Source organism: Heterodontus francisci, chromosome 36 (assembly GCF_036365525.1).
Source record: "Heterodontus francisci isolate sHetFra1 chromosome 36, sHetFra1.hap1, whole genome shotgun sequence".
Classification (NCBI taxonomy): domain Eukaryota; kingdom Metazoa; phylum Chordata; class Chondrichthyes; order Heterodontiformes; family Heterodontidae; genus Heterodontus; species Heterodontus francisci.
In genome coordinates, this window is record NC_090406.1 from 48,998,183 (window position 1) to 49,022,930 (window position 24,748).

Below are 24,748 nucleotides of genomic sequence, written 5' to 3' on the forward strand. Positions count from 1 at the left end.
TGGCTGCATAGCAGTCTGGAATATACCGCAAATTGAAATAACTTGAAATCACAACTTCATGAAAGGTCAGTGACTTTTAAAATGTATGCTGTCCATGGACAAGAAAGTGGTACCAGAGGAGTTTGTAGCTTGACTCGTAAAAAGAAAATTTAGAGCGAACATGCTTGTGAGGTGTAAAAGAGAGCACAAGATGATTCAGGAAGTTGCAATCAGATGAGACTGACCTTGGATAACCACTTAGGCAAGGAATGGTAATAACAGAACACTACTCTAGCTATTTGCAACATTTATAATATTGGGAACATCATCTACAAGAGAGTTCTAACTTCTATGCTTTACAATTGGCGAGGCAGGTCTGAGGCACCAGCAAGATGCTCTGGCCTCGTACTGTTTCAAGGTGACGCATGGAATCTTGTTTCTGCACTTTGGGACTTCTTTTGTCACCACTAATTCCATCTAGAAAGCTGAAGCACTGAGAGTAATGTAACCTGACCTAGATACTTGCAGAAATTCCTGTGGTTTTTCCAACACAGTCCACTGAAACTGTTCACTGGATCCTCAAATTACATGTTTCATTCAGTCCAAAAATGGTAAACTATCACTTCGGTAGCGCTGAATTCACTTGTACGTCAGTTCAACGTCTGATGAGCTCGAGGGCTGTGCACCAGTTGACTTTTTGTATTGTTGGTGCTCATTAGTTGGTCTGCACTCCCTTTCTTGAGTGACACAGATGGAGGTCACTAGTCAGTATTGAAGCACCACAAAGGAGTCAGTTTCCCTGGTAATGGGCAATTGCCCACGAGATCAGCTCATCCTCACCCTCACCGAATTCGAAGTTTGTGTGCCTCATTCGATTTTGCTCTATTTTGATTACTGGTTCCTATTGCAGGCATAAAGTCTGATGGCAAAAGGCTTACTTTGTAAATTTCTTCCTCAAAAAATAAACTGCAGTGTTTAAGGGATCTTGCCCCCCTTCTCCCAACGTTGCTATGAATCTCTGGCCGCTTTCTTCGAATACCATTTTACTGCTGTCTACATAACAACTTTGGGGACCCAATCATCCTAAAGAGGTGCTGCATTTTGCCCTGAATGGTGGGGGGGAGGGGTGGTGGTGCTCTTTATTAATGTGGTGGAGAGGAAGAGATGCAGTTTTACTCTGCCATCACCCCCAGTGAGTTGTCAGGAAGCATTTCTTTCCTCTTTCCTGCATCGATGGGTGCTACAAAACCCAGCTGAGCCCAGAAGCATCAACTTGAAGTTACATCCACCTCTGCAGCTCAGTTAAGTGCAGAATACAAAGAAGAGGATGATCCTGTGTTGCAACTTTGACCAGTCCTTTGGAACACTTAATGCATTTCATCTCTATATAGAATATAAACATAACTGTCCTGATACCTCTGGAGTATAGTTATTGCAAGAAATCTAGCAATAATATTTTGTAGGTTTAATCTTGGCATTCTCCCATTGAACCTCAACAAAGGGAATATGTTCAGATATGGAGAAGCAGGCCTCAAGACCTGGAGAAATAGACTATACTTTTTTAAAATTCATTCATGGGATGTGGGCGTCGCTGGCTAGGCCAGCATTTATTGCCCATCCCTAATTGCCTTTGAGAAGGTGGTGGTGAGCTGCCTTCTTGAATCGCTGCAGTCCATGTGGGGTAGGTACACCCACAGTGCTGTTAGGAAGGGAGTTCCAGGATTGTGACCCAGCGACAGTGAAGGAATGGCAATATAGTTCCAAGTCAGGATGGTGTGGGACTTGGAGGGGAACTTGCAGGTGGTGCTGTTCCCATGCATTTGCTGCCCTTGTCCTTCTAGTTGGTAGAGGTCGCGGGTTTGGAAGGTGCTGTCTAAGGAGCCTTGGTGCATTGCATCTTGTAGATGGTACACACAGCTGCCACTCTGCGTCAGTGGTGGAGGGAGTGAATGTAGGTGGGGTGCCAATCAAGCGGGCTGCTTTGTCCTGGATGGTGTCGGGCTTTTTGAGTGTTGTTAGAGCTGCACCCATCCAGGCAAGTGGAGAGTTTTCCATCACACTCCTGACTTGTGCCTTGTAGATGGTGGACAGGCTTTGGGGAGTCAGGAGGTGAGTTACTCGCCGCAGGATTCCTAGCTTCTGACCTGCTGTTGTAGCCACTTTATTTATATGGCTATTCCAGTTCAGTTTCTGGTCAATGGTAGCCCCTAGGATGTTGATTATGGGGGATTCAGCGATGATAATGCTATTGAATGTCAAGGGGAGATGGTTAGATTCTCTCTTGTTGGAGATGGTCATTGCCCGGCACTTGTGTGGCGTGAATGATACTTCCCACTTATCAGCCCAAGCCTGGATATTGTCCATGTTTTGCTGCATTTCTACACGGACTGCTTCAGTATCTGAGGAGTCACGAATGGTGCTGAACATTGTGCAATCATCAACAAACATCCCCACTTCTGACCTTATGATTGAAGTAATGTCATTGATGAAGCAGCTGAAGGTGGTTGGGCCTAGGACACCACCTTGCACTCCTGCAGTGATGTCCTGGAGCTCAGATGATTGACCTCCAACAACCAGAACCATCATCTTTTGACTTCAGCCACCGGAGGGTTTCCCCCCTGATTCCTATTGACTTCAGTTACCGGAGGGTTTCCCCCCTGATTCCTATTGACTTCAGTTTTGCTAGGGCTCCTTGATGCCAAATTCGGTCAAATGCTGCCTTGATGTCAAGGGCAGTCACTCTTACCTCACCTCTCGAGTTCAGCTCTTCTGTCCATATTTGGACCAAGGCTGTAATGAGGTCAGGAGCTGAGTGGCCCTGGTGGAACCCAAACTGAGCATCACTGAGCAGGTTATTGCTAAGCGAGTGCCGCTTGATGGCACCAGTTATTTAGTTTAGTTTAGTTTAGAGATACAGCACTGAAACAGGCCCTTCGGCCCACCGAGTCTGTGCCGACCATCAACCACCCATTTATACTAATCCTACACTAATCCCATATTCCTACCACATCCCCACCTGTTCCTATATATTTCCTACCACCTACCTATACTAGGGGCAATTTGTAATAGCCAATTAACCTATCAACCTGCAAGTCTTTGGCGTGTGGGAGGAAACCGGAGCACCCGGAGGAAACCCACGCAGACACAGGGAGAACTTGCAAACTCCGCACAGGCAGTACCCAGAATCGAACCCGGGTCACCACCATTCACGGCTGGATGTCTTGTATGGCTTACAGTGTCATAGGCTTTTCACGCACCTCCTGCTACTGACTTAGCATTAATTACCATTTGCTGTCTCGCCCAAGTGTCCTGGAAGTGAATCTTAGGCCAAGATTTTGGCTTTTGGGTTAGGACCCCAGCATCTGGATCAAATGCGGGTCACAACACTGCACTGTGTGGGAAATGGTCACCAGCAGTGATTTTCTGATTTTCCCCAAATTGACCAATTAGTGGCTAGCGGGTGCGCTCGCTGTTCAATAAAGGACAGTGGGCAGGCTCTTGAAAGTGGAGAGCCAATAGGAGGCCGTCTAGCTTGGAAGGAGTAGCAGCCTTCAGTTCAGGTAAGAGAGAGGACGCCTCTGCTTTGAGGCACCCTCTCTGCAACTTTTAAAAGTTTTAAATTTTAAAAAATGGCCTCAGCAGCTGAGCCACCATTGTGGAGGGGGAGCCCCTCCAAGGGGTGGCCTGCAGCTGCAGCTGTAACCAAGCAAGTGGGGAAATCCTCAAAGCCAGCTGGAGCGCTAGCCGCCAGTCTGCCACTAGGAGGCCACCTCCAGGCAACTGGCCTTGTCCCTGACGCCTCAGGAGCCCACAGGCCGACCAAATAATTCCAGTCAAGCTGTGTTAATTGGCCTTAAGTGGCCACTTGCCTACCCACCACTTACAGGCAAGTAGCCCTTTCGCCTATGATTCCACCTCTGAGAAATTGGCCAGGGGATGGGATGGTGCTGGCACATATTTTTGCGCCTGCACCCCTTTGGGGGTGGAAAATTCTGCCATTGTACTCTTGACGCTCAACCTTAACTGTTGGATTTCTGACTTTGACAAGTCTTTGCACTAACACTCATGCCCATTTTGTGTCCAAGGTGAAATGGTTATATGACATTTACTTGCAATGTCAGAGGTTACAAACCCTGAAGCAGCTGTACCTTCATTTTGGGGTCAACTTCATACACCCACTTTTCGGGTTAGCGGCGAGCTTCAAAGATGGCGGCGTACACACGGGATTTACTCCACGGAGCCTTCGCAATATTATACGCAGCGGCTCATTTACATGGCCGGGTGGACCCGCCCCCCCCCCCCCCCCCCCGCCCTAATGACATGCAGGGGGCAGGAGTTCTGTCCCCAGCTATGGTGTCCAGCCCTTCAATGTAATTAGAATTTTTAAAGAAACCTGATTATTTAAAAAAAAAACTGAATAAAGTTATCATGACCCTCTCCCTTCCCCAATGACCTTAAAATTTATTGCTTGCCTTCTTCCCCACCCCCCCCCCAAAAAATATTTTACCATGCGATCTCGACCTTCCCACCCCCACCAAAGTTAATGAACTATAAACTTTACCCCTTCCCACCACCCCCTAGACCGATCAAAAAGGTTTGACCCTGCTCCCACCTGCCCTGAAAACTTACTTGCTCCCCCCTCCCCACCAGTGTTCTGCCGTACTTCACTGGTTGGAGATCGGATAGCACAGGAGTGCCAGCCACCAACCGGTAATATCGGAGCGGGGCGGTGGCGTGACGAGATAAGTAATTATTTGTTCGTTTACATTTATTAACATATTGAATCTTGGTCCTGTTGCCGACCGACGGGGTGGCTGCCATGAGGCCTCGCCGCTGCCGGTAATATGGGGTGGAGCCTTCCCGGCATCGAGGCCTGTGGTGGGCCTCTCACAGAGGCATTTTACGGGACCCCCCCACCCCACTGCCGTGACCCCTGATGTCGGTGGTGGGGGGGAAATCGGTAAAAAGCAGCCCTTCATCTTTGGCCACCTGGTTGAAGGTGGGCACTGCCAGACATTGTCTGGTTTCATCAACAACGAAAACCTGATCCTGATCTAATGCTCATTATGTTCGCTTTTAGTTTGTTTGGATCGTGTGTCTTGAGAGCACTTATAGCAATGTTTGGCCTGGCGCTGTTAGTGCCTGCTGCCACTGTCTTGGCCCAGATCAAAATAGCTAAAATCCTGAGGAGCTTGCTATCTTTCCAGTGAGTAACAAATCCAGGAATGGCATGTAAAGGCAAACATATGAAAACGGATCTCTCCTCAGAAAGAAGGGGATTAGATCAGAACATAACTGACTTTTATGTTCTTGATTTGATGGTGGACATTCTCTAGTTTGCAATGTGAGACCACTCATGAAAATTCTGCAGTCGACCCTACTTTGTGAGTAATTCCCTAGAATTCTCCTGGTATTTCAGATAGCAGAGGGCTGAATGTTTGCCACAGAGCCAGCAACCGGGAGCCAGGTTTGTTTTTGGGTCAGAAACCCACCTCTGATGGGAAACTGATTAAAGTTAAGATTTTCGCATGAGGAAACCGTTAATTGGAACGGAGATGGGTTTCCTGTCAACTTGGAACCAGTGGGGGTGGGAATGGAGGTGGGTCAGATGAAGTGTGGGACTCATTTAGACTCCCACAGCAGCCATCACTGAGGCTGCTGGTTGACCCTATAGAGAGACATCTGTGGTTTTTGCCAAAGCCTTCCATCGCACCAGAGGGAAGCGAAATGTCACATTGGGTCTAGAGGCATGGCACTCGGGGAAGGACAGCCCTCACTTCATCAGTACCGACATGGAACTAATGCGGAAAGCTATGAGGGAGAGGAGGGAGGTCCTCTTCCTCTACCTGCAGGCTCCAACTAATTTTAATAGCAGTGGATAGTACTGTCTTCTGTTTATGTTGGGGATAATCCATAATCACTGAATGAGATCCAAGTACTGGTTATTCATCGATATCTCCTTGCATTCTGATCACGCTGTTCAATTAACAAATTTTTACTAATGGTCATGCTCCATTCCATTCCCGTCACTTTATCTTATAATTGTATGAAGATCATTAGTTGGCAGTAATTGCAAAACCTGGATTCTTACTCTGTAAATAAAGCTTTGGGTATAAATGACTTCAAAATAAGTATCACATTTTATCGTGTGATATTTTTCCAAAATTGTCACTATAAATAAGGGAATAAATAAATACTGTGATGAGGTTTGGTTCAAGAAGGCGGCTCACCACCACCTCTGAAGGGCAATTAGGGATAGGCAATAAATACTGGCCTCGTCAGCAGTGCCCATGTCCCTTGAACGAATATAAAAAGTGTGAAGACCCCTATATAGATTCACCTTTTTGTCTTTCAAGGGATTCAAAGGTTCATAAGATATGACCATTCAGCTAAAGCCACACGATTTTTCTGTGAATTTTGTGGCCATAGGTTTCTGGATCCCTCTGAATGGATATGCCATGTTCAAAGACACTAACTTGCACTGTTTTGTGCAATAAGTGCCAGTAACAGACAGTACAGTGATTTGATCTCAAATTTCACAGTAGTGAAACTGAGACGTTTTTCAGTTGGATGGCTTGTTTGTACAGAGGTTTTGTAATGGTGTTGAGATTAAATATTTAGAGGCCAATCTTTGTAGAAACTGTGCTTATACACCCCCCATTTACCAATGGAATTCTGATATATGCCTCTCAGACTTCCTGTATGGAAGTTTCACATAATTTGGGGCAGATTGTTACCTATTCCTAATATGCCAATGCTGCCATGTGCTTTCTCGGCAGGCGAACCTTGTTGATTTGTGCTTTGTTGAAGAGGTAGTAAAAGGAAACTATCCCAGATGTGGAATTTTTGTTTCTGCCTTTAATGTAGGTAGCAAACATGATTTCAGACAATTAATAACTTCTGAATCCTGAAGCACATTGGAATATTTAATTAGTTTCCACCATCTAATTAGAGGTAGTTTGGGTAGATACTTGAGTACTTTTTGGTGTTAACCCGGTTAGAAATTCCCCCCCATTAATTGAAGCTAATTTTTACAAATTAATAGAATGTAAATATTTCCTCAGCAAGTTATGCCTTATCTTGCGTGAAATCTATACACAATGAATCAGTGTCCTTTTAAAAAACACATACAAGGGGTTTGGTATGGATAGTCATCATTTACAGTGTGAAATTATCAAGAAGGCTATTCCAGCATGCATGTGGAAGACATTTGACTAGAAATCAAAGCTAACTTCTTCTAACCTTATTTATTGAAAAGACCTCATTTAGGATATTGTGCGGTTTGTGTAGTACAACTTTTAGATTGGTACTGATAAATTAGAGGTCTTGGAAGATTATCCAGGGTTGTTACAGGCTTTCAGATTTAACAGATATTCAGAACATAACTTGCTTTCAGTTGAGAAAAGAAAGTTTAAAATGAACACAGTCTTTTAAAATACTGCACGACACAGATAATGCGAACTTGAATTGAGATTGTAGACCTCGGTTACGACCAGGTGAGAAAGGGGTCTAGGGTTCCCTCTCAGCCTTCACCTGGTCTTACCTTAACCAGATTTAATTTTAAATACACTTTTTTTTTTAGCTCCCAATTATAAGGCAAAGAAACTAGCCGCCTTAGGTTTAAAGAAAAAACTTTGAACTTTTTTAAAACTTAAACTCTAATTCGGATAACGCCTACGGATACGCAATGCGCCCACGCTAGCATGCATACGCAATACACACATGCAGATAGAGACAGAGCAGAAGGAAGTAAAGTGGAAAATTTGAGGCAATATCTGAAGATGGTTGTGGTTACTGTTTTTTTTTGAGATACAGCACTGAAACAGGCTCTTCGGCCCACCGAGTCTGTGCCGACCATCAACCACCCATTTATACTAATCCTACATTAATCCCATATTCCTACCACATCCCCTCAATTCCCCTACCACCTACCTACACTAGGGGCAATTTACAACGGCCAATTTACCTATCAACCTGCAAGACTTTGGCTGTGGGAGGAAACCGGAGCACCCGGCGGAAACCCACGCAGTCACAGGGAGAACTTGCAAACTGCGCATAGGCAGTGCCCAGAATCGAACCTGGGCCGCTGGAGCTGTGAGGCTGCGGTGCTAGCCACTGTGCCGCCCTGGTCTTTGAGCTCGCTGTAAAGTCCTTGATTGTAGGTAGGTCTTGCTTTTCGTTGGGGCCCAGTATTTTTCTTAAAACTTGTTCGATGTAGGAGACTTTTCTCTTCAAGTTCATGTGTCCTCAGTGGGTCCAAAGGCTTGTGAGAAAGAGATGGGAACAGACAGGAGAGGTCTTCTCACTCCAGGAGCAAACTGCAGTCTTTGAGTTCAAACTCTTTGTACAATTCAGGAAACAACAGGTTGCCAACCAGGTTAGTCATGTGACTAGCTGGTCTGACCATGTCTGTTTGTGGATTCTCTTGGCTTATCCAACCCTGGAAGGTCTCTTCTTACACACAATACCTGGTGCTAAAAGGCCATTGTGGATTAAATTGGAGCAGGGAATAGCCCTTTTGTCCCTCCAAGCACTGTCTGTTAGTATGCAAATAGTTTTTTCCAGCCACGGCTGATCTGTTTAATAAGCCATTTCCTCGCTCCAGCAACAGCTTGAAATCAATGTTCATATGACAAAATTAATATGCTTCATTCTTGGCAGGTGGAGGGGGCGTTTGCATGACACCTCCACATGCAGTGAAATGAAATGCGATTTCAGAAAAGCGCATTTCATTAAAAAGGGTCGAGAAAAAAAATATAAGGTATAGGAACAAAAGCATGCATCTCTCTCTCATTCATTCATAAATCCTCAAACTTATTACAGCCTGTCTTTTCTTGGTGCCAGTGCTGTTTTAACTAACCCTTTTTTGACATCCAAATAAACATGTGGTTGTTTGGGAAGTTTTTCTTCAGTTTGCCCATTTCTATGACTGCCTAGGGTCTTTGTTCCTGTTGCAATCTGCAAAGGGGTTGGGGGGGTGGGGGTGGTGGTGGTGCGGTTAGATTTAATTAGCCCTAAGTTGGATTTTTTTTCTCTCAGGAGAGTCAGTAGTGGGTGGTTCTATCCTGAACACTATTTCAGTGCTTGGCTGAGTCATGCAATGGCTTTTGATTTCAGGGGATGGGTGGTTCTCTTTTTTTCTGACTGGGTGAAAATTCTTTACTAATCTCCCCTTTGTTCTCTGGGACATTCCTGCTTGCAGGTATTTGTGCAGACTCTACTGCACTTCCCTGTGGCACTTCAACTAGGTGATGCATCACCCTCACTATTTCTCTGCCACATAGGGGTCTTTCTTTGTCTCTGCAGGTTCCTGTAAATGCTGTTAACAACTCTGGTTGGGTGCTTCTAGCATCTGCATTTACATAGGAGGATGTGGGGTCTAACTTTTCAAATATTTCGGGGTTGGCTGACCGGACAGTAGGGGTTTTATCCAGGATTCCTCCTGGACTTCCTTTAACCTGCCATCTTAGTCGCTTTTTCCCCTTCCCTTTCTAAACTTTTGTCAGCCTTGTGCCTGCCTGTCCCTTTTCTTTTCGGCAGGGGTCCCTTAAAGTTCACCAGCCCTCTGCTGGAGGGTCCTAACACCGGTACAGGACTTAGGAGTGCAGGTTTCACTGTAGGTTGGGGTTTCCCCTCAACCTGGCACATATGGCAACTCCTGCAGTACTCCACCTCATTCATGTGGAGTTTTGGCCAGTCAAACTGCTGTCTTATGCGGGCTTTGGTCTTTCATATACCAGCATGTACAGCCTCCAGTACTTCTGCGGCACCACTAACTGGTGACCTACTGTCCATTCCTTGCTCTCAGGTCTGTGAGAAGAACTCCATTTCCTCATCAGTACCTCATTCTTTAAATGGTAGCAATCAGGGACTCCCTCTGTTTCACTTGCAGACTGGGCAGCCCGTGCTAATTCTCATAATACTGGGCCGGCTTGCTGAGCCTCAGCTAGGAAAATCTTAATTCTTTCCCTGGGTCTTCTAACTTTCCAAAGAAAGTCTCGGACAGACGGACCTCATGGTCATTTGCCTGCAGCGGCAATGCAGTCTCCACTGGGGGAACTGGTTTGATCGTGGCCTAATTAATTACACATTCAGGGAAACTGCAGGGGACCGTCTCCCGCCACTGCCGTCTCTCTCTGACCTCCTGCGGTCTTACTTTCACTACTGGGGAAGCTACCATCTTCACCCCTGCCAGATCATTACCTAGGAGCAGGTCAACCCCGTCCATAGGCAAACTAGGGACAATCCCTACAGTCGCTGGTCCCGAAACTAGGTCGCACTCCAGGTGCCTGGTGTACAGGTACAGGCATACACTACGCTCCAATACCATTCACCACCATTCTGATATCCACTGCGCACTCTGGGGGAAAGGTCAGGCCTTTTCCCAGTAAAAGGGATCTAGTGGCCCCTATGTTCCTGAGAATTACTATGGGCTTGCTTGCCCCACTCGAGGGGTATGGGGTTATTTTCCCTTCAAACACAAAACCCTGATAGCCTTCAGGAATCTTATTAACTTTTCCTGCACTGGCAGTAGTAAACCTCCTGGGTTACTGCAGTTAAAGCTACAGCGTTCTCTCCTCCAGGATTCCTCCTTCACCTGAGCGGATGTGCCCTGATAAACCCTGCAGGTTTTCCCTTTAGTTTCCAGTAGTCAGCTTTTAGGTGACCTGCCTTATTACAATGGCAGCACATAGGTCTCCGGGGCTCACTCTTGCTCACAGCACCTTGCTTTTTGGCTAGAGGAGGGCCCCCTGTATCTCCTGCTTTTCTTCCTCTCCTCGGACTGCTTGGGCTCCTATCACCTTCCCACTCGTCCTTTTTGGATTTGTGGGGGTGACTAGGAAAGGTTCTTCCCTGGGAAACCGACTTATAAATTAAAGCAAACTCATTAGCCAGAATGGCCACTTGCCGGGCTCTCTCAACCCACTGCTTCTGTTAATGGGTCTTAATGGAGAGTGGGAGAGACTGTTTAAATTCCTCTAACAGAATTACTTCTCTGAGATTCTCATAGCTGAAATGTACTTTAAGAGCCCTCAGCCACTGGTCAAAAGCCAGCTGCTTACTTCTTTCAAACTCCAGATAAGTTTGATTAGCTTTCTTCTTGAAGGTTCTAAACTTTTGCTGATAGGCTTCAAGTACTAATTCTATGCCCCGAGGATAGCATTTTTTGTCAGTTCATAATTTGATGAACTGTCACCTGGCAACAAGGAATAAACCTCATTTGGGCTTTTCTGGTTAGCATGCTTTGTAATAAGAGACCAGGTCTCAGCTGGCCATTTTAGCTGCCTTGCCAGATTTTCAAAAGGCACAAAAAACACTTCCACATCTCCCTCATTGAATTTTGGGATTAGCTGAGATATTTTTAACAGTTTTGGATCCAGCCCTGAATTATGCTCTTCCATATTGGCCATGCTTTCACTGGGGTTGCTCGGTCACCCCCTAGTTAACTCAAGCTGCTTCAGCTCTCTTTCTTCGCATTCTTTCTGGAAGATTCTTTCTCCTGCCTTTCTTTCTCTCTCCTCAAATTCAAGTTTCCTCTGTTCCAACTGTATCTTTGTTGACAATACCCTGTCAGAGTCTATTCTAAAATAAAAGCAAAATACTGCGGATGCTGGAAATCTGAAACAAAAACAAGAAATGCTGGATTCACTCAGCAGGTCTGGCAGCATCTGACCAGAAATTTGGGGGCTACCGTCCTGGATTTTACCCACAAACGATAGATATTCTAACCCTGTTTCTGCTCCTTCAGATTCAAGGGAAAAATGGTTGGCCACTCACCTTAGGAGTTCAGACTTCCTTGCCTTGCCACGTACAGTGATCCCACACTGCTCAGACATTTTTCTCAGCTCCTCCATAGACCGTGCTTTTAACTTATCCCAAGTTACTTCACCTGGCTTGGAGAGCTACTGGCTTCAGTTGCAGTCTTGTTGGTATTCAAGAAGACACAACCACAAGAAAACCTATATTGAAATCTTGCTGTTTTTGATTGGGAACAACTTGGCTTCCCACTTACAATTTCTATCGTTTGTGGGTAAAATCCAGGACGGTAGCCCCCAAATTTCTGTTACAACCAGGTGAGGAAGGGGTCTAGGGTTCCCACTCAGCCTTCACCTGGTCTTCTTATAACAGGGTTTAATTTTAAACACACCGTTGTTTTTTTTTAAGCTCCCCTTGGTGAATCCTTGTTCACTAACTTCCAATTATAGTGCAAAGAAACTAGCCAAACAGGTTTTCTTAGGTTGAAAGAAAAAAGGTTGAACTTTATTAAATTTAAACTCAAATTTGGTTAACCCCTATGGATATGCGATATGCATACACGATACACACATGCAGTTAGAGACAGAAAAGAGCAGAAGAAATAAAGTGGAAAAGTTTGAGGCAATATCTGAAGATGGTTGTGGTTACTGTCCTTCGAGCTCACTGTGAAGTCCTTAATTGTAGGTGGGTCTTGCTTTTCGTTAGGGCCCAGTATTTTTCTTAATCCTTGAATAAACCTAAGAAAACCTGTCTCATTCATTTGCAATTACAATTAGTGCAGTGAGCAAGGGCTCACCGTGGGGGTAAGCTAAAATCACTGTTTTAAAAGATAAAGCCTATTACGGCCTGTAGGATTAATCAGGGCACACCCGCTCAGTGCAGCATAGCAGGCTGTGGCTTTAACTGCAGCAGACGTAAGACCCAGAAAACACACTGCTGCAGGTGCAGGAAAATTCAGTAAGATCCCTGAAGGTTATCAGCATTCCATATCTGAAGGGAGAGTAACCACATACCCCTCGAATAGGGCAAGCAAGCCCATAGTAATCCTCATGGATACAGGGGTCACTAGAACCCTTTTACTGGGAAAAGGCCTGATCTTTCCCCCAGAGTGCGCAGTAAATACCAGAATCATGGTAAATGGTATTGGACGGCAGTTTACGCACCTTTACAATGGGTACGCTTGCAGTGCGACCTAGTTTTGGGTCCAGTGACCTTAGGGATTGTCCCTACAAGGAGTCGGTGGATGTGGTATACTTGGATTTTCAGAAGGCTTTTGATAAAGTCCCCAAGAGGAGGTTGGTTAGTAAAATTAAAGCACATGGAATAGGGAATAATATACTGGCATGGATTCAGGTTTGATTAAGAGGCAGAAAGCAGACAGTAAGAATAAATGGATCATTCTCGCGTTGGCAGGCTCTGACTAGTGGAGTAATGTAGGAATCAGTGCTTGGGCCCCAGCTGTTCGCAATATATATCAATGATTTGGATGTGAGGACCAAATGTAGTATTTCCAAGTTTGTGGATGACGCAAAACTAAATGGGCATGTGTGTTGTGAGGAAGATGCAAAACAGCTTCCAGGGGATTTGGACAGACTTCGTGAGAGGGCAAGAACATAGCAGATGGAATATAATGTGGAAAAATGTAAGGTTATCCACTTTGGTAGGAGGAATAGATGTGCAGAGTATTTCTTAAATGCTAAGATATTAGAAAGTGAAGATGTACAAAGGGACCTGGGTGTCCTTATCAATAAGTCACTGAAAGCTAGCATACAGGTGCAGCAAGCAATTAAGGCGGCTAATGATATGTTGGCCTTTATCGCAAGAGGATTTTTGTACAGGAGTACTGAAGTCTTGCCTCAATTGTATTGAACCTTGGTTAGACCGCACTTTGAGTACTGTGTGCAGTTTTGGTCCCCTTACTTTAGGAAGGATGTTATTGCCATAGAGGGAGAGCAACCAAGGTTCACTAGACATGTTCCCGGGATGGCGGGACTGTCCTATGAAGAGAGATTGGGGAAACTGGGCCTGTATTCTCTAGAGATTTGAAGATTGAGAGGTGATCTCATTGAAACCTACAAAATACTGAAAGGGATAGACAGGGTAGATGCAGCTAAGATGTTTCCCCTGGTTGGGGAGTCTAGAATCAGGGGACATGATTCAAAATAAGGGGGAAGCCACTTAAGACAGCGATGAAGAGAAATGTCTTTACTCAGAGGGTTGTGAATCTTTGGAATTCTCTACTCCAGAGGGCTGTGGAAACTCAGTCATTGAGCATGTTTGAAGCAGTGATTGACAGATTTCTAAATACATATGACATAAGGGGATATGGGGATAGTGTGGGAAAAAGGCATTGAAGAGGATAATCAACCATGATCGTATTGAATGGCCTACTCCTCCTGTTATGTTTGCCTGCGGACAGGACTGATCTGCTCCTACGTAATGATCTGGCGGGGGCGAAGCTGGTAGCTTCCCCAGTAGTGAAAGAGAGACCAAAGGAGGTCAGAGAGACGGGGCAGTGACAGGAGAAGGTCCCTTGCAGTTTCCCTGAATGTGTAGTGAATCGGGCCATGGCCAAACCAGCTCCCCCATAAGAGACTGAATTGGCACTGCAGACAGATGACCATGCTGTCTGTCTGTCTGAAACATTCTTTGGAAAGTTAGAAGACCCAGAGCATGGATTAAATGAACCTTCCCTAACTGAGGCTCAGCAAGCCGACCCAGTATTGAGAAAGTTAGCACAGGCTGGCCAGTCTGAAATTGAAGCAGGGGGAGTCCCTGATTGCTGTTATTTGAAAAATGAGGTACTGATGAGGAAATGGAGTTCTCTTCACAGACGTGAGGACAAAGAGTAGACAATGGTTCACCAGTTAGTGGTGCCGCAGGGGTACCAGAGAGAAATATTAAGAATGGCCCATGAGATTACATGTCGGTATATGACCCATAAGACAGCAGTTTGACTAGCCAAAACGCCACAAAGATGTGGTGGAGTACTGTAGGAGTTGCCACATGTGCCAGGTTGAGGGGAACCCCCAAGCTGTAGTGAAATCTGCACCCCAATTCCTGTACCGGTTTTTGGGAAACCCTCCTGCAGAGGGCTGGTGAACTGGAAGGGACCCTGGCTGAGAACAAAAGGGGACAGACAGGCACAAGTCTGGCAGAGAGTTAAAGAGGACAGGTTAAAGGCGATCTAGGAGGATTCCCAAATGAAAACCCCTACTATCTGGTCAGCCAACCCCAAAATGTTGAAAATATTAGACCCCGCATTCTCCTATGTAAATGCAGACAACAGAAGCACCCTAACAGGGCTGCTAACAGCATTTACAAAAACCTGCAGCGACAAAGAAAGCCCTCAAGGGCAGAGAACCAGTGAGGACAATGCCTCACCAAGTTGATGTGCCACAAGGGCGTGCAGTGGAATGCGGACAAATACCTGCAAGCAAGAATGACCCAGAGGACAAAGGGAAGATTAGCACAGAATCCACCCCTACAGTCAGGAGAAAAGGGAAACAACAATACCCTAAAGTAAGCAGCACTTGGATGACTCACGAGCACTGAAAATGAGGTCAGAGTGGATCCACCCGCCTCAGGCTCCCATAATCAGAGCTCCAATCCAGAGCTAATTTAATCCAACAATCCCCCTGCAGACCCCGACAGGAACTGAGGCACCCTAGACAATTGTAGAAATATGCAAACATCCCCAAAAGTCACATGTTTCTTGGGATTCCCATTCCTAACTCATTGCAAGCTGCTATTAAAGAAACTTTAAACCCCTTGGGCAACACATGACTATCTCAGAGCCACCTCGGGAAAAGGGACAGTTAAAAGCAGCACTGCTGCAAAGGGAAAGACGGGCTGAAACAATTTCTAAGATTTCTGACTGAATGAGAATTGTCCTGCTGGATCCCCACTTGCCAAGAATGAGGCACATTAATTCTGTGATTAGTGATACAGCACTGAAACAGGCCCTTCGGCCCACCGAGTCTGTGCCGAACATCAACCACCCATTTATACTAATCCTACACTAATCCCATATTCCTACCAAACATCCCCACCTGTCCCTATATTTCCCTACCACCTACCTATACTAGTGACAATTTATAATGGCCAATTTACCTATCAACCTGCAAGTCTTTTGGCTTGTGGGAGGAAACCGGAGCACCCGGAGAAAACCCACGCAGACACAGGGAGAACTTGCAAACTCCACACAGGCAGTACCCGGAATTGAACCCGGGTCCCTGGAGCTGTGAGGCTGCGGTGCTAACCACTGTGCCGCCCCCTGTCATGAACATTGATTTTAAACTGCAACTGGAGTGAAGAAAGGACTTGTTAAACAGATCAGCCGTGGTTGTAAAATACATTTACATATTAACAGACAGTGATTGGAAGGACAAAGGACCATTCCCTGACACATTCAACCCACAATGGACCTTGATCACCAGGTATTGCGTGTAAGAGGAGCATTCCAGAGACTACTAAAGTGATACAATCCAAGACGTGGTCAGACCAGTTAGTCACATGACTAACCTGCTGGGCAACTTGGGTTTTTCTGAATTGAACAAACAGTTTGAACTCTCTCTGTTTTGCTCCTGAACTGAGAAGGTCTCTCCTGTCTGCTGCCATCTCTTTCTCACAAGTCTCTGAATCTACTGAAGACGCATGAACCCAAAGAGAGCAAAGTCTCCTACAGCAAACAAGGTTTAAGAAAAATACTGGGCCCCAACGAAAAGCAAGATCTACCTACAATCAAGGATTTTACAGTGAGCTCAAAGAAACGTAACAAAAACTCTTCAGATATTGCCTCAAACGTTTCCACTTTATTTGTCTTCTCTTTTATGTCTCTATTTGCCTGTGTGTATTGCGTATGCATGCTAGGGTGTGCGCGTCATGTAGGCGTCAAATGAATTAGAGCTTAAGTTCAAGTTTAATAAATTTCAACTTTTCATTTTGAAACTTAAGAATACCTGTTTGTGCTGGTTTCTTTGCCTTGTAATTGGAAAGCGGTGAACAAGGATTCACCAAGGGATGGCTAAAACGTGGTGTGATTAAAATAAAACCCTGTTACAGTAAGACCAGGTGAAGGATTAAAGGGAACCCTATACCTCTTTCTCACCTGGTAATAACAATGAATGAGAGAAATGCATGTGTGCTTTCCTGTATTTTCTCTTCCTTCTAACTTGTAATGAAATGCTCCCAATATCGCATTTCATTCAGCGAGAGACAGGTGTGATAGAAATCACACCTGCCAAATGGAAACATTAATTTTGTCAAATGGGACACTACTTGAAACTTTTTTACTGGACATTGCAAATAACTTGTTTTTTTTTAAAAAGCAGAGCTGAGTGGCTAAAAACATGGTTGCACATTTGCATTCTGAGAGACATGAATGGAGAGACAATGGGGGTGCTCCTTGATTCAATTAACAAGATTGGCCTCGTCAATAGTGGTGATCAACATCCTTTGACTGTAAGAGCCAGAACTCTACCCCCCACCGAGTGTGTCTGGAAAACTTTGAAATCCATCAGCCCTCCAAGAGGTTGCTGTTTCAGACAGAGATGGTCACATGACCTACCTGCTGGCCAGACTAGAGCTTTTTGAATTGTGCCACACATAAAGGAAAAGCAACTGGACTGGCAGAAGAAATGTCTCGCTCTCCTTCCTTGTTGCGCGCTCTCTGCAGCAAAGTCCCAGGGAACCCATGATGGCAGCGTAAACTGCAAGACTACAGCCTGCCTTCTGGTACCAGAGAAGCAAGTCAGAAATTGTACACCAGGCCCCAGTGAGACCTCCAAGATCTTAACTTCAATCAAGGACATTACACCAAGGACAAATGACAGTACCTGTATTCCATTTATTGCCAACTCTAGTTCAACGCCACTCCCCCCGCCCCCCCGGCAAATTCTTTCTGCCCCTCTGTATCTATTTGCGTGTGCCTCTTGTATGCATGCGAGTGTGGTTGCGTCGCAAATTTTAGTAATTTTAACCGGGTTAGAGTGAGGAGGCTAATAATCTTACATCTTTCTTGATTAAACCTAAGAAAACCTGTCTAGTTCATTTGCAGTTACAGTTAGTGCAGTGAGCAAGGGCTCACTGAGGGGGGTAAGCTAAAATCACTGTTTTAAAAGATGAACCCTGTTCCGGCCAATCCAGGGAAAGGGCAAGAGGGGAGCCCAAGACCCCTTCCTCACCCGGTCCTAACATCATTAAAAAAAAATGCCATGTCGAAGAAGACATTAGGAGGGGTGATCAATAGCTTATGAACGAGGTGGGGTGTAAGGAGATTAACTGAATTTACCCTATTTATGTAACATGTATGGTGATCTGATCAAGGTTAGTCTAGGTGAATGAGCTACATTTGAACCTGGCAGAATCAAAGAGTAGGATTAATACAAAGGAAGGAATTGAGATTCATTTAAGCCAGAGATGGGGAAAGAGATAAAATGTTTAAATATAGTTAAACAGATTGGAGTCAGAAGGAGGGAGAGGGTAAGACAATAAGTATATTGATGCAAAATAAACAAATGCAAACAGACTAAGCAAACTAACTAAACTACAGTTGAGGATCTATGCCTGAATACTAGAACCAGCAGGAACTAGATAGTTGAGCTGGAGGCCTACTTTGCAGCAAGAAGTCATGATGTAGGGATTGCAGAAACCTAGTTCATCCCAGAAGATGAGTGTAAACTCAGAATACAAAGGTACAGCAGGAATGGAAAAGACAGAAGAAAGAACTGTATATGTTCAAGGTAACATGCAAATTAGGATAATGTGCTATCCATGGGGATGATACAAATAACATAGTATGGCTTGCAATGTTCCTTTTATAACTTAATTACTGTGTGTGGCCCATTTTTTCAGTCCACACTCCCTTTAAGTTTATTTGCACGGCCACGCACAAGTTATTTCTCACAGAACAAGGTCTGAGCGGTACCTTACAGGTAATGTTTAGTGGCAGCATTGAATTGGCTTAACATAATAGAGTTATAGATACAGAGTTAATAATAGGATCTACTACAGACCCTGGAATAGAATAAGGAAGATTGCTTTTTGGTCCAGTATGTTATTGAGTATTTGTGAACAGTGTATGGCGGTGGGGGCAGTTGGGGACGAGGAGGAGGAGAATTCAATGATGGTTTCAATTCTGTCAGTAACTTGAATATTGCAACCAAATTTAAAACTCAAGTTTGCTTTTGACACTAATGCAGGGAGAGCTGTAGAGAAACAAGATGCCACAAAACTTTTACAGAAGTATTTAGATCTGTTCTGTAGTAAAAACATTTAGTTAACTTCAATGAATTTGAAGTTTGCATATTGGTTTCAAAAATGTGTACCATGAGTATAAAATCAATTGGTCCAACTTGTCAAGAAAATTAGAAAAGAGCATAGGATGATGGCAGACTCAACTCTCAATATCTGAACCATGGTAATTTTTTTTTTAACTGCAAGTAGAATACAGGGATGTATGTTATTTGTAAGGTATAGTGGGAATCTGGTGACTGTCCAAAGCAAAACAAACTAATCCGAGCAATTTGATTTCGGTCAAAACTTCACATACTCAGCCTGAATCACTACTACTGTAGTTCAAAATGCAAAGGACAAAGGGAAACTAGTTACAGGTGGATACAAAAACCTCTAGGAAGGGCCTTTCAATGCTGTGTTTTATAGCTTTTTTTTAAAAACTGCAAGATGATACTTGCTGTTCAGTATGATCCTAATATTTAAAAACAGTGTGCTGGGACTTTCATGATGCACTGGTCAAATCACACTGAGTGAATTCTGGTCACAGGGATTTGAAAATCTCAGGTTCACTAGTCTAGGAACAAGGGGTTGGATTCTTTGTTCTGGGCGGTGGGACCTGTACAAGAAGGACGGGTTGCATCTGAACTTGAGGGGCACCAATATCCTGGGCAGGAGGTTTGCTAGAGCTCTTCGGGAGGGTTTAAACTAGTTTGGCAGGGGGATGGGAACCGGAGCTACGGATCAGTGGATGGGGTAGCTGTTGAACAGGCAGATACCGAGTGCAGAGAGTCTGTGAGGAAGGTTAGACAGTTGACAGGGCAAAGTTGCAACCAGTATGATGGGTTGAAGTGTGTCTATTTTAACGCAAGAAGTGTCAGGAATAAGGGTGATGAACTTAGAGCATGGATCAGTACTTGGAGCTACGATGTTGTGGCCATTACGGAGACGTGGATATCACAGGGGCAGGAATGGATGTTGGATGTTCCGGGGTTTAGATGTTTCAAAAGGAATAGGGAGGGAGGTAAAAGAGGTGGGGGAGTGGCATTGTTAATCAGGGATAGTATCGCAGCTGCAGAAAGGGAGGTCGTCGAGGAGGGTTTGTCTACTGAGTCATTATGGGTGGAAGTCAGAAACAGGAAAGGAGCAGTCGCTTTGTTGGGAGTTTTCTATAGACCCCCCAATAGCAACAGAGACATGGAGGAACAGCTTGGGAGGCAGATTTTGGAAAGGTGCAGAAGTAACAGGGTTGTTGTCATGGGTGACTTCAACTTCCCTAATATTGATTGGAACCTCCTTAGTGCAAATAGTTTGGATGGAGCAGTTTTTGTCAGGTGTGTCCAGGAAGGCTTCCTGACTCAAGATGTAGATAGGCCGACTAGAGGGGAGACTATGTTGGACTTGGTGCTTGGCAACTAACCAGACCAGGTGGCAGATCTCTCGGTGGGAGAGCATTTCGGTGATAGTGATCACAACTCCCTGACCTTTACTATAGTCATGGAGAGGGACAGGAGCAGACGGGATGAGAAAATATTTAATTGGGGGAGGGGGAATTACAATGCTATTAGGCAGGAACTGGGGAGCATAAATTGGGAACAGATGTTCTCAGGGAAATGCACGACAGAAATGTGGAGGTTGTTTAGGGAGCACGTGCTGCGACTGCTGGATAGGTTTGTCCCGATGAGGCAGGGAAGGGATGGTAGGGTGAAGGAACCTTGGATGACAAGAGATGTGGAACAGCTAGTCAAGAGGAAGAAGGAAGCTTACTTAAGGTTGAGGAAGCAAGGATCAAACAGGGCTCTAGAGGATTACAAGGTAGCCAGGAAGGAACTGAAGAATGGATTTAGGAGAGCTAGAAGGGGACATGAAAAAGTCTTTGTGGGTAGGATTAAGGAAAATCCCAAGGCGTTCTACACTTGTGTGAGGAACAAGAGGATGGCCAGAGTGAGGGTAGGGCCGATCAGGGATAGTGGAGGGAACTTGTGCCTGGAGTCAGAGGAGGTAGGGGAGGTCCTAAATGAATACTTTGCTTCAGTATTCACTAGTGAGAGGGACCTGGTCGTTTGTGAGGACAGCGTGGAACAGGCTGATATGCTCGAACAGGTTGAGGTTAAGAGGGAGGATGTGCTGGAAATTTTGAATGATATGAGGACAGATAAGTCCCCGGGGCCAGACGGGATATACCCAAGAATATTACGGAAAGCGAGGGAAGAGATTGCTGTGCCTTTGCCGATGATCTTTGCGTCTTCACTGTCCACTGGAGTAGTACCGGATGATTGGAGGGTGGCAAATGTTGTTCCCTTGTTCAAGAAAGGGAATAGGGATAACCCTGGGAATTATAGACCAGTCAGTCTTACGTCGGTAGTGGGCAAATTATTGGAGAGGATTCTGAGAGACAGGATTTATGATTATTTGGAAAAGCATAGTTTGATTAGAGACAGTCAGCATGGCTTTGTGAGGGGCAGGTCATGCCTCACAAGCTTTATTGAATTCTTTGAAGATGTGACAAAACACATTGATGAAGGAAGAGCAGTGGATGTGGTGTATATGGATTTTAGCAAGGCGTTTGATGAGGTTCCCCATGGTAGGCTCATTCAGAAAGTAAGGAGGCATGGGATTCAGGGAAAGTTGGCTGTCTGGATACAAAATTGGCTGGCCCATAGAAGTCAGAGGGTGGTAGTAGATGGAAAGTATTCAGCATGGAGCTCGGTGACCAGTGGTGTTCCACAAGGATCTGTTCTGGGACCTCTGCTCTTTGTGATTTTTATAAATGACTTGGATGAGGAAGTGGAAGGCTGAGTTAGCAAGTTTGCCGATGACACGAAGGTTGCTGGAGTTGTGGATAGTGTGGAAGGCTGTTGTAGGTTGCAACGGGACATTGACAGGATGCAGAGCTGGGCTGAGAAGTGGCAGATGGAGTTCAACCTGGAAAAGTGTGAAGTGATTCATTTTGGAAGGTCGAATTTGGATGCAGAATACAGGCTTAAAGACAGGATTCTTGGTAGTGTGGAGGAACAGAGGGATCTTGGGGTCCATGTCCATAGATCGCTCAAAGTTGCCACCCAAGTTGATAGGGTTGTTAAGAAGGCATATGGTGTGTTGACTTTCATTAACAGGGGGATTGAGTTTAAGAGCTGCGAGGTTCTGCTGCAGCTCTATAAGGCCCTGGTTCGACCACACTTGGAATATTGTGTTCAGTTCTGGTCGCCTCATTATAGGAAGGATGTGGAAGCTTTAGAGAGGGTGCAGAGGAGATTTACCAGGATGCTGCCTGGACTGGAGGGCATGTCCTACGAAGAAAGATTGAGGGAGCTAGGGCTTTTCTCATTGGAGGGAAGAAGGATGAGAGGTGACTTGATAGAGGGGTACAAGATGATGAGAGGCATAGATAGAGTGGATAGCCAGAGACTTTTTCCCAGGGTGGAAAGGGCTATCACCAGGGGGCATAATTTTAAGGTGATTGGAGGAAGGTTTCGGGCAGATGTCAGAGGTAGGTTCTTTACACAGAGAGTGGTGGGTGCGTGGAATGCGCTGCCAGCGGTGGTAGTAGAAGCAGATACATTAGGGGCATTTAAGGGACTCTTGGATAGGTACATGGATGATCGTAGAATGAAGGGTAGGTAGTTAATTTGATCTTAGAGTAGGTTAAAGGTTCGGCACAACATCGTGGGCCGAAGGGCCTGTACTGTGCTGTACTGTTCTATGTTCTAATAGTTTTTAAGTTGGTTAGTTTTGTGACCATTGTTGATATATTTGTAATAACCAGATTAGGCGCTGATGAGGACCTATTGAGAGGAAACCAGAAAGAACAATCTGAATGAAGACGGGAATGCTCAATGTCTTCAGACAGAGAAGGCCCTTTGTCTTCTGAACATACTGTCCCCCAATCTTTCCTGATTAGTGTTGCAGTTCATGTTGGGGCTCCAGTGGAATAAATGCAAATTTGTGTTTGTGTTCCTTTTGCATTTTGTTTTACTTAAATCTGGGTATGAAGTGATGAACAGTGATGTTTAATGAGTAAACTCAAGCAGGAAATATGCATAGAAATGCTAAATGATGGTTGTATAATTCTATGCTTAAAAGACTATGACAAGTATGTGCTGTTTCATTAAAGCATTTTTTTCTCAAAATGTAAGCAGCACTAAGTTGACTAGAATTTGCCTTTGTTGTGAAGTTAGTTTCAACAGCTAGTACTGCTGTATATCCAACCCTGTGGTTTATTATAGCCAAGAAGTCAACCTTCCCATTATGCCTTGATCTTTATGGTGGGAATGTGTTATGAATATATATAGGTTTGTGCCTATTTGACATGCTTCTATTTGGCTGGTGATAATTGCAGTTATTGTTGCATACATATGCCCTGGTTCTAGCAGTTTTTTTTTAAAAATCCTATCAAAATTGATCATATAAACACATTCTAAATCGACCATCAATACTATTCTTGCAAAAGTATTTTTTGCTGAAGCTCACTACATAAGTTGCTTGTGTGGTGGTGAGCACACACCTGTGCATGCTTTCTTTTCCAACCCGTGCAAGTTGTTGTGGCACTAAAGTACACTTCAGAAATCACAGCAAACTCTACCAAAGGACATTTTTTAAAGTATGTTATGGAAAACATGCAAACACATCCTTGTTTTGTTTGCTGCTGAGATCAGGGCTATGTTGTTTCCATCACACCACCTCCCACTCCCAACTCCATTTTCTGCTTTCCTTCCACGGTCTCAGAAGAGGAGAGATTAAAATTTCAAACCATCAATCACTGCATTGGAATATTTAAGGCGTTATTGACCTCAGCGTGGTATACAACTTCCCTTTGCCTAATTTGTTTTCAAAGGTAACCTCAAGAAGATGGTGAAACTTGGTTCCAGAAGGCATTTCCTGAAGGTGTGCCCAGAAAAGATTAAATATAATTCCTTTTACTCTCATTCTCCATGCCACACAAATACATATGCACGCACACCTTCAAAATTAGGTATTCATTTAATGTTTTAAGTTATATTCTTGTGGGTATTTGATGGTTTTCAATGAATTTGTTTATAAATATACTTTTTACGCATTGGGTTACATTTCTAATCTGCCACTTTCCAATGTGCTGTCTCATCAAATAGAACACCCTTCCAAAAATTGAAATATGGATTTGTGAGGGGAAAAAATTGAGTGAGTGGCAAACCTATGCTTTAGAAACTGAGAGCCATATCCAAGGAGGATAGCCTTTAGTTTTGGTTATTGTTTTATGTTAGCAATTTCTTGATTTAAATGACATTCTTGCCAAATGCTGTGTTTAAGAATTTTGGCAAAATGGTAGCTTATTTTTCTATGGATAGATGTGTTAGTTCTGTTCATAAGTATTTTTTTGTTCCATAAATCCTAAGAATTCCAGTGTTGGAGAAAGTTAAAATGTCTGTATTTAGAACAACTTTAACTTGGATTTAATTTTTGTTGAAATAAAATGTTTGTGTTAAATTTTAGTATTTCAATAGTCATATCATTCTGCCTGTTTGAAAAGGTAAAAAATCTTCCTTTTTAGTTAACCATTATGAGGCTATTAGATTTGTTTGAATGCTGGGAGTTTTATGCACACCATTTCAGGTTTTGGATTTAAAATTAGGAACGCAAATGTCACTTCCACTGAGCCTAAAGGTTGGCTTAAAATGTAATGTGTTCACATCACAACAGTTAATACATTCTAGATTAAATTTTGTGCTGTAAATCTCTCGCAGCCCCAGTCCAAAAACGACCATCAGTTCTACCAAAGTGAAGTCCCCATGCAATTAAACCC

General features: G+C 44.3%; 1 protein-coding gene across 3 annotated transcripts in view; it reads left to right on the forward strand.

Annotated features, from left to right (window-relative positions):
• The window catches only part of LOC137351802 (zinc finger protein 462-like), a 149,701-nt gene extending 125,349 nt beyond the window's left edge, over positions 1-24,352 (forward strand). For 2 of the 3 annotated variants that reach the window (XM_068016653.1, XM_068016654.1), the window contains one exon: positions 22,736-23,895. In XM_068016653.1, the coding sequence (XP_067872754.1) occupies positions 22,736-22,740 (5 nt within the window). In that variant the 3' untranslated portion in view covers positions 22,741-23,895. Of the gene's footprint in view, positions 1-22,735 lie in introns of all 3 variants that reach the window. The other variant, XM_068016651.1, reaches the window with a different exon arrangement.
• Positions 24,353-24,748: the final 396 nt, after the last annotated feature.